The sequence below is a fragment of the Kryptolebias marmoratus genome, linkage group LG12 (assembly GCF_001649575.2).
Source record: "Kryptolebias marmoratus isolate JLee-2015 linkage group LG12, ASM164957v2, whole genome shotgun sequence".
Taxonomy (NCBI): domain Eukaryota; kingdom Metazoa; phylum Chordata; class Actinopteri; order Cyprinodontiformes; family Rivulidae; genus Kryptolebias; species Kryptolebias marmoratus.
The window spans coordinates 4,056,035-4,066,143 of NC_051441.1; the positions used below are offsets into that span (position 1 = coordinate 4,056,035).

The 10,109-nt window shown below is 40.8% G+C and overlaps 1 protein-coding gene across 8 annotated transcripts in view; it reads left to right on the forward strand.

Annotated features, from left to right (window-relative positions):
• Positions 1–10,109, forward strand: part of asic2 (acid-sensing (proton-gated) ion channel 2) — a 356,894-nt gene that overhangs the window by 341,553 nt on the left and 5,232 nt on the right. For all 8 annotated transcript variants that reach the window (XM_017419427.3, XM_017419425.3, XM_025006640.2 and 5 more), the window contains 4 exons: positions 7,489–7,642; positions 8,326–8,417; positions 8,706–8,785; positions 9,522–9,590. In XM_017419427.3, coding sequence (XP_017274916.1) covers positions 7,489–7,642; positions 8,326–8,417; positions 8,706–8,785; positions 9,522–9,590 — 395 coding nt within the window. The remainder of the gene's footprint in view (positions 1–7,488; positions 7,643–8,325; positions 8,418–8,705; positions 8,786–9,521; positions 9,591–10,109) is intronic.

The window sequence follows — 10,109 nt, forward strand, 5'->3', positions numbered from 1 at the left end:
CCCGCACGCTCCCGGCATTCTGATGTTAACAGGAAGTGACGTCATGTGTCTTCTTCCTGAGTTATTTGGAGTTATTTTGTATTCCACGCTACACAAACCCACAAAGAAGAGACTAGACTGCAGAAACGGTGGCGAATCACTTTAGAAACAATAAATATTGGGTAAAAGTTGCGGGAAAGTTGCGATTTCGCGGGGTTTACTTGATTTTGCGTTATTAGTTGCGATCGCAACATCACAAAATCCTGGACGGTCTGTAAAGCTGACATGTGCAGAAGGATTTAATAAAGTTAATGTTAATGTTTGGTGCAGTTTTGCACCAAAATCTTTTTTTTTGTTTGCTAAGGCGGCTGCCATCTTGAATCAGGGTGACTCTAAAAGTTAGTCTGTTGTAGATGTTTGTATCCAGGGAATATTTCTGAAAGTTTCATTAAAATCACTCCTGTGGTTTATTAGATATTTTGCAGACAGACAAACAAACATGCGCACAAAACCTCATCGCCCGCCTTCACCTTTTGGCAGCGGGTCATAAAATGTTCTTGTACCTGATTATTGTAAAATATTCCCCTTTTTTTGTCTCTACTGATAATTTCAAACCTCAGAATAGTGGGAAACGCAGTCTGGGTTTAAAAACATTGATTTTTTTTTCTTTTTTAATTGATTTGATTTAATTTCCAAAGGGGCAGCCAGATCCAAAATAAGTATATTAACTGAAAAATTAAAAAAAAACAGAAGTAGATCTGAACACTAAAGACAGTCCTGTAAAAGATTTATTGCTGTGAGGTTTCAGAAACAATGGCTTTACGTCAGATTTCTCTTTTTCTGGCAAATACTAAAGGTTATTCTATTCATTCCTTTAAACGATCTCCTTCTATAATTAATTAAAGCCTGTTTTCAGTAAAAAAAAAAACACAAAATAATAAGTCGATTCAAAGGAGTCCTCGGCGATTTATAACTTTTATCAAGCTCAGCTGAAAGACACGGCATCATTAGTGCAGCCTTCTCGCCCGTCAGCCTCCAGACCTCCCACCCATCAGTAAATTATTTTTGGAAACCCAGAATCGTACAAAAAAAAACTGTAGCCAAGGGCAACTAAACCTTCAGGCAATCAGCATCAAAGCTGTGGACTCCCACACCGTAAGGACATTCTGTGTAACTCGATATGACATTAACATGGACTCAGAGACTCGAGTTCCACCGTGGAAAGCAGGAAGGCAGGAGGCTTCAGAGCGATTTCCAGAATGCTCTTTTTCTGTAATTGGCTTCTTTTTTATTTTTTTCTGGACTGTAAAGCTTTCACAATCCCAACACATACACACACTTCGCTCAGCTTGGATCATGAAATGTAAATAAAACCTCGTTCAAACTCCAAGTGCCAATTTGTTACACCCACCAAGGCTTCACATGCCTGAGTTTGATTGCTTTTTTTTTCCTCCCTCTGTGACTCCGTCGCTGTTTGAGACACAGATCAGATTCATTTATAAACATTTTGCTTCTGTAGTCGTTGCTTTCCATGAAGAAAAACCCTCAGAAAGATCATTGGATGTGCCTCTACGACTGGGTCGCTTTTCAAGATGGCCGCCACACCCAACTGACCTCAAGAAACTCTATAACTCAATCAACTTTACAGGTAGTAGCTGAGCATCGTCTCCAACACAGACTGTCTGTCTGTTAGCAAAATATCTCATGAACCAGTCAATGGAGCTTAATGAAATTAATCACTGGTTGTGCATCTAAAACTCAGGAACATTTAGGTCCTTTTAAGATGGCCGCCACAGCCAGTCAACATTAGCCAACAGAATAATGGCTATGATTTAGACAGTTTTAGAAATACTGAACACATACTCCAAGCTTGTCCAGTTTCTCAACAGCTTTTCCTAAGACTTCGACATTAACTTTTAGAGTCAACGCTGTCCGTCTTTTAGAAAAATAAACTTCCTGAAGATTCACAGACTCTGATATTTCTTTGGACCGCCTTTAGCTTTGGTTGGCATTCGCTGTGGCATCGTTTCCACAAGCTTCTGCAGCGTCGCAGCATTTATTTTAAGTCCAGAGTTGCATTAATTTTTTGCCAAACAAACGGGAGATTCGGACCACTGAGCGAAGTCTTCTCCAGCACAACCAAGAGATTCTCAGTAGGGTTCAGGTCTGGACTCTGGTGGCCAATCCATGTGTGAAGATGATGTCATCAGTATGAATCCTGGTATTATCATATTGGAACGTGCCCGTGCCATCAGGGAGGAAAAACCTCCATTGATGGAATAACCTGGTCATTCCGGTCGTCGGCTGACCTCAGTCTTTGGTTATATAACGCTGCTGAACCTTGACCTGACCAACTCCAGCTACCTCAGATCACAGCACTGCCCCCACAGGATTGTACAGTAGACACTGGGCATGATGGGTGCAACACTTCACCTGCCTCTCTTACCCCGATGCACCCATAACTCTAAAACAGGATAAATCTGGACTCCTCAGACCACATGACCTTCTTCCATCGCTCCAGAGTCCAATCTTTACGCTCTCTAGCAAATTGAAGCCGTTTTTTTACCCTATTAGCCTCACTGATAAATGGTTTTCTTACGGCTACACAGCTGTTCAGTCCCAATCCCTTGAGTTCCCTTCGCTTTGTGCATGAGGAAATGCTCTCGCTTTCACTGTTAAACAAAGTCGGGAGCTTTTTGTTGTCTTTCTACAATTTGATTTCACCAAACGGGATCCTTCCTCGAAGGTGATGTTTCCCTGCTGTCCCTCCAGTTTTGAACAGATCTTAACCCGATTTTAGTAGTTTCAGCCATCTCCTCGGATGTTTCCTCCGCTTGATTTGTGCCAGTAATTTGACCTTTCTGAAACAGATAAACATCTTTTCCTCGATCAACAGGATGGTTGGTTGACTCCCTGCATCACTTCAGGTTAAATAACTTGTTGAAACATAATCACTCATTCAGTAATTATCCAGTGGAAGGCTCTGACCTATTTGTTTAGTTAAATCCACCATTAAGTGTTGACCTTTTTGGTTTGTTTTTTTGGGCGCGAGGCAGCGTATGTCAGTGAATTCACCTCTCAGAATCTAATAATTGGCTTCATATCTGAAACTCCGAAACATCTGGAGTCAACCCAACTAATCAACAATACAACAATAGCTATAACCCTGTGAATTTTTCAGACATTAGGCTAAAATGTGGTGTGGTAGTAGCTGAGAGTCATTCACCACACACGCTGTCACGATAACAAATTTTGCTGGACGATTAATTGTCTCAGAAACTATTGCGATAATCGATAATATAGTTTATCGGCCGTTTTAAACCAATGTAATGATAATAACATAATAGTGCAAGTACGTCCTCTCAAAGATAAATAAACTTTACTTTCAAAAGAACATTTAACACTGGAACTGGAACACAAAATAAAACAACCAAAAACAAAAATAAAATGTACTCTCAGCCTCCGTTAACAAAAAAACAAAAAAAAAACCACAGAAATAAAACCTACATTCAACCAAAGGAGTACAGATTATTAAGTCTGTAAACTAAACTGCCCTTCAGAAAGTAATAATCATCAGTTTTATATAGAGAAGATGAACAAATCTGACAGTTTTATAAACAAAAAGTTCAAACTAACAGAAGCAGAAATGCAACATACCGGCTGGTTCGCCTCGGTCCGCTGCTGTTACTTCCAGCCTGAAACCAATTCCATTTCATTTTTTCCCCCAATATCAAACAGCGTTTCTTTAGCTTGCTAACTCCTGGCGGGGGCTAACGCTAAAGAGGAAGTAAAGTGAAGTGAAATTTATTTATATAGCACTTTTCAGCAACAAGGCAATTCAAAGTGCTTTACAACACAGAAACAACAATCAGGTACAGAATCAAATACAGATAAAAACATCATAGAAACATAATCAAATACAGATCAATCATGTATAATCTAAATGAAATCATGAAACTAAACATATCTAAACATGCGCTAAAACAGTCAGAATAGTAGCTAAAATAATCTAAATAAAAGTTAAAGCTGAACTAAACAACAATCAGGCTAAGACGGTCAAAATTTGAGCTAAGATAAACTAAAATAAACTAAATGTTCAGGAAGGCTAAATAAGTTGAAACATAACAATGCAAAGCTTAGGGTACAGCATGGCTAAATAGGCCACGCCCCCCTGACGCTAAGAGAAAGGGAGGGGTCAGTGAAGAGCACCGAAGCCTTTTGTCCACCTAGAAAAAGAGACACGAAGGAACGATAACGCCGATAAATGAAAATTATCAATTTCATTTTGTTTTGTTGTGCGTTTAATTAATTTATCGTTTATCGTGACGGGCCTACACATGACGTTATTTTCAAAGTTTTGATCGGAAAGGCTAAAACTCCATCAAACTCTCTCTGAAAGGCGGCGGGCGATAGGCATTCCTTCAAGGGCTCCTTGGCCTTTCATCATTTATGCTTTATTCAGTTAGTAATACCAAGTACTTCATAATTAACAGTTTTCTAAATCTGAACCCAATAAGGGGAAAATGTAAAACGGTGATTTGTTCTCGCAGATTTCGGCACGTGGGAGAACAGGTGAAAGAGTCGGACGAAGGTGACAAGTTTAGACAAAGAGCCGGTCATTTAAAAGCACAAAGCCGGGCTCCTATGAATCCAATAACGTCACATTTGAATAGAAATAAGAGACCACTGTGAGGCCATATTGAATTTTCTCCCTCCGTTACGTGACTGAGCGGCGCCGCCGGCTATTATTTCGCCGTGGGGGGATCTCTGCCTCCCGCTCGGTGATCTGCGGTTCTGCCACAGCGAGACATGAGCCTGAAAGCATTAACCTTTTTCTCTTACATTCCAAGAATAACCAATTTCCACACAAGTTTTTAAAATTTGGGGGATTTTCAAAACGTTAAAGGAGAAGTTTTTTTGTGAGCGGGATGGGGTAATGAGGTCTGTTTAAACATTATCAGAAATTCTGACTTTATGGAAATGATTTGTGAGCTGCCTCGGAAAGGCCTGCGTCGCTTAAAATCACCATCACCGCTGACAAAGAGTCAGTGTTGTATAGAAGGCCGAAGGCATCACAAAAATATCCTGAACTTTTTTTATTTATTTATCTTTTTCCCAAAGCCAAAGCGGAGCCTTGAATAGAGCTTCTTTGCTGCAGGTTTTTGTTGCCGTCGAGGTGAAGGCCGTTTCCCTGATGCCTCTGCGCCGTACGCTGCCGTTAAGGTTTCCACAGAGTAAACATTTACACGACCTGAGACTCCGTGGAAACGAGGGGGGGGGCGAGCGGCCGCGTTGTGACCTTTGCATTCATGTAAAACAAAGAAAATGTCAGATCCACCTGGCGTTCTGAGGTTCTAGAGGCTGAAACGTGATCCGCTTCCTTGTTCGTCGGCGGTGAAAAGGCATTGATGCACAGCTGTCAGTAGTAAAGATGAGGCTCATTAAAATTAATTACGGTGACTGAAGTGTATATACTGAATCAAAGCTTGTTATTGACGGTTTTATTTTGCTTAGCTGAGAAAGAGGCAAAAAAAAGGCATTAATTAATGAAACTATAATTTACTGTAATGCGGCACATTTTGTAATTATTTTAATTATCAGCTATATAATAGTTTAATGGGTTTTTAATTCATGTGAAATGATTATGTGTCAGAAAAACAATCTGAGCCGATGTCTTCTGATGTCTGACGAACCCGAGGATGAAACTCGATTGTTTCTTCTGATTTTTAAAAAGCAAAGAAGAATGTCAAACCGTCGCATCTAAAAGGTTGAAGCTGTGAAAATTTTTGCTCTGGTAAATGTTAAAATAATTGTAAAAATGCAGTAAAACGTGCAGCGACGGAGAGCACCGCGGCGCGTCGGTTAACGGCAGTGAAACGTCATAATGGAGGCACGTCTTTCATCACCTGTGTGTGTTTTTTACTGGTATTTCACTGATCTGTGGCTAGTTGGGAACTCTCCTGACGTTCGCAGTGGTTCTCAACTTCCTGTCATGAGTCGCAGAGGTTTACAGTCCTGTCCAGTCCTGTCCTGTCCTGTCCTGTTTGTGAGACAGATTTTGTCTCAGATTCGTCACGGAGTCGTCTCCAACCTGTCTGAAGACGTATTATGACACCTGCTAAAAACCGCACCTGTTATAAATATTTCTTAAAAAACGATGGTGTTCTCCTGTAGATCAAATCATAAATGTGGGGACGCCTCCCAATGTGGGCGGAGGTGGACAACGAAATAATGTGCGTGGCCACGAATGGAGCCTAGGCGTAAATTCAGACTGGAAGACCCGCCTCAGCCTCACCTCCATCATCCAATCGCTGCATCATGTACTTCCACTGCAGCCTATCAGCAACAGACCCTGCCTCCATCTTAACCAATCAGCGAGCAAGCCTTCGTTTACATCAGGCGTGTCAAACTCCAGGCCTCAAGGACCGCTGTCCTGGGAGTTTTAGGTTTTTCTGCTCCAACACACCTGATTCAAATGGTTTAATCACCTCCTCACTGAATCATCAAGTTCTCCAGGAGCATGGCAACAAGTCATCCAATTTAAACCAGATGTTTTAAAGCAAGAACACGTCTGAAACATGCAGGAGATCAACCCTGAGGAATGGAGGACTACCATCATGGCTTCATCTGTTCTCCAGTCGAACTTCAACCCACCTCCGCTCCTTCAAGCTTCCTTCCTCCCTTCGACCTCCACCTCCAGCGTCCGGCGCGGTGAAGACTCCTCTAATCCTCATCCTGAGCTTCTCGTCCAAGCTTATCGCTATGCAGCACTCATGTCTTCTGCCGGGGTCCGAGCGCCAAATTATTATGTCTTTAATGTCAAAATAAAACTATTTAATTGCAGCTTTTCTCTGTGTGAGTCTCTCCAGGTTGAAATGCAGTTTAGCAAGCCGTGCACGTATAAACAGGCCGCGATTTTCAGAAATAAAGACTTTCTGGTCACAAACAGTGATTTCACTGAGATTGCGAAAGAAAATTTTTGCAATTTTCCCACAGTTTTGAGTCTCCAGTAGCCTCAGCCCAATGAGATACCACCTTTATTGTCCATCACTGAAGGGTTTTGTACTTCCAGACTATTAAACATAGTGCTCTTTTTTTAATCCTAGCTTATGCTGATATATTAAACTGATCTTTGCGCTGTTCAATTTGGAAGCGACTCCACTTTTGACCTTTTCTATTATATTTTAGTATCACATCTTGGCAGAGTTCCTTCAATGAAAAGGTTCATTTTCCACAGTTTGGGCAGTAATTGTGTCAAAGATGAAGGTCTTACTAAAATTACAACTTTCTGAAATCAATATTTAAGAGCTTCACTTCATAAATTATTATATAAAATATAAAGAAACTCAAAAAAAACATTGACTGCCTTTGATCTGGGTGGATGTGTAACGTTGAAGTAGGGCTCACGCTGTATTTACAATTTTTGCCCGATTTTTTTCATCATCTTCATCCCCACCCGCCCAATTTTCCCGCTCCTCCGCCCCTTTCCATTTCCATTTCCCGGTAAAGCCAAGCTGTCTGCCGTGGAGAGCAGCAGCTGCATGTGCAGGACGCCGTGCAACATGACCCGCTACAACAAAGAGTTATCCATGGTCAAAATCCCCAGCAAGACGTCGGCGCGCTACCTGCAGAAGAAGTTCAACAAGTCGGAGAAGTACATCACGTGAGTTAAAGGTTTTTTTATTTCTTAAACTTTCTGCTGCACTTAAGTCATGAAGTCATGATTTAGAAAATGATAACTTGGTGATTATAGGCATGGGGATTTGACCAAAAATGATGATATTTAAGATCAATGCTGAATCACAAGTATTGTAGATAAAATAATAGCGTCAGGTTTTATATTTATACATGCTGGTTTATATTTATGCCTTTTCATTCATATATTTAATGGTTTTGACACAGTGACATTTTAATATCGTGGTAAACCTTGAAACCGGCTCTCAGCCGACAACGTTAACCTTAATCTGTCTAGTCAAAGGGTCTCATTATTCAGATGTTCTTGCAGGATTTTAAAGTTTAATATTCCCGTTATAAAAATATGAAAAATATCTGCCGTATTTTGGTCTTTTCTGTGATCACGCTCTCTCAGTCTTGTTTAAAAGCAGCAGAGTCCTTGTGAAAATAAGCAGATTTTTATGATTTACCGTACATAATGTATCTAATAAGCGTGGACAGTGAGATTATTCCTGTCAGGTGCCGGTTCTTTGTGTTCGTGTTGTTCAGAATACCTGGAGGCTTGTTTCCTCCCCGCCCACGCAGACTGCTCCTGATTGGGTTTCTTGCCAAGTGATTACCTGATGTGAGATTCGTTGGAACAAATCTGCGCCTTTCTTTCCTTCTCTGCAGAGACAACATCTTGGTGCTGGATGTGTTCTTCGAAGCTCTGAACTACGAGACCATCGAGCAGAAAAAGGCCTACGAGGTGGCGGGTTTACTGGGTACGTCCGCCTGAGCGCTTCATCACGTTTCACGTTTGTGCCTGATGTAGATGAAATCATTTAAAGTTGCCAACAAATAGATCTGTGATTTAGGTTATTTGAAACTCATCCTGGTCTTTGTCACTTTTTTTCATTCGTACTTAAGCTCATCTTGTAAAAACTTAAAAAAGAAAGTTTATTTTACAGATTCAAACTACGGTTCTCAGTCGAGTCCTAACATCGACTTAAAGTCCATCCAGAAAAGATGGATTTTAGGGGTTTATTTTCCTGTTTTTGTGTTTTTTACAGGTGATATTGGAGGACAGATGGGTTTGTTCATCGGAGCGAGCATCCTCACCATCTTAGAGCTGTTTGATTACGCTTACGAGGTCAGTTTTTAGACTTCTTCACACACTTCGCCTCCTGACAGATTCTCACAACATGTGTCTCCAGGAAGCTGTTAGGATTTCACATTAATTACGTTGATACGTCTGCTTTTTCATTATTAGCAAATAGATAATCTGGAAATTTAGTTTGGCTGCAAATTCAGCTGCAGCTCTGGTGACTCGTTGTGGTTTTTTTGTTGTTGTTAAAGCCCTGAACACAAAAACAGCTGAGAAAAGAAACAGTGTCACTGATACTAAAAGCAGGTAAGAGCTGGAGAGACCTCAGAGCCGAGCGAGACAAACAGCTGCTCGGTTTTTACCGTTTTCATTCACCGTCTCCCCGCTGTATACGCCTCTCTGAAGTTCCTTTAGCTTTCGGCCCCATGTGGTTCTGCTGAGCACATAATAGTCTTCACTTGGGGTTTTAGAAATTCAGAGAAAAAGTAATGGTTGAGAAAATTTTTATCTTTTTTTTTTTTTCCTCCGTTTATTTTAATGACCATAATGGAGTAATGGTCATAACGAACCTTTAGGCTTCCAACCAAATCGCTTCCGAAGCCGCCATTAGGAGCTGTTCGGAGCGTTTTATGCTGAAACGTAATGGGCCAGTTTGTTGCTCCATATGCCTCCCATTTACAGTTTTACTTTGCAGCCTTTACTGTCTGTAACAACAAGAAAAACTGGTGGAAAATCTTCTGTTTCAAACTGAATGAAGGCCTCAGACTTGTTTGATCTACAGGTGGTGAAAGACAGACTTCTGGACTTACTGAGCAGAGAGGAGGAGGACGAGAGCCACGCAGAGGAGGTGGTAAGAGCTTCTTTTCTGAAATCTGTTAACTAGAGACAACATTAGTCTTTTCCTCATGCCTTAATGAAGTGTTCAGTGGCGACGCGTTCTCTGGATGAGTTTTAATAAAGTGAAATGGAGCTTCAGAGGGCGGTAAGGGAAGGATGATGGAAGGAAACTTCTCTGAAGGGCAGATTTCATTTACAAGTTTCAGGATTCATTTTTTTGCTGCTGTGTGGATGTGATTTCAATCCCTCCAGGATTTCGCGGGCATTTTTTGTGATTTTCCTAAAAGTTGCGATGAAAAGTTGCAATTTTTTTTACTAAAATCAATAAAAACTTATATCTTTTAATATATAAACCAAAAATACTTCCTAGTTTTGTAAGATAATTACCAACAAACACTGACATTCTCAAAAGGTGCTTTATTTGAGAACTTTGATAGCTTCTAAACTGACATTCATGAGCATTTCTGGATTGTCCCTGGTCTGCAGCTCTCCTCACATGTTTTGCAGACACAAAGTGTTTGTCGATGCGTTT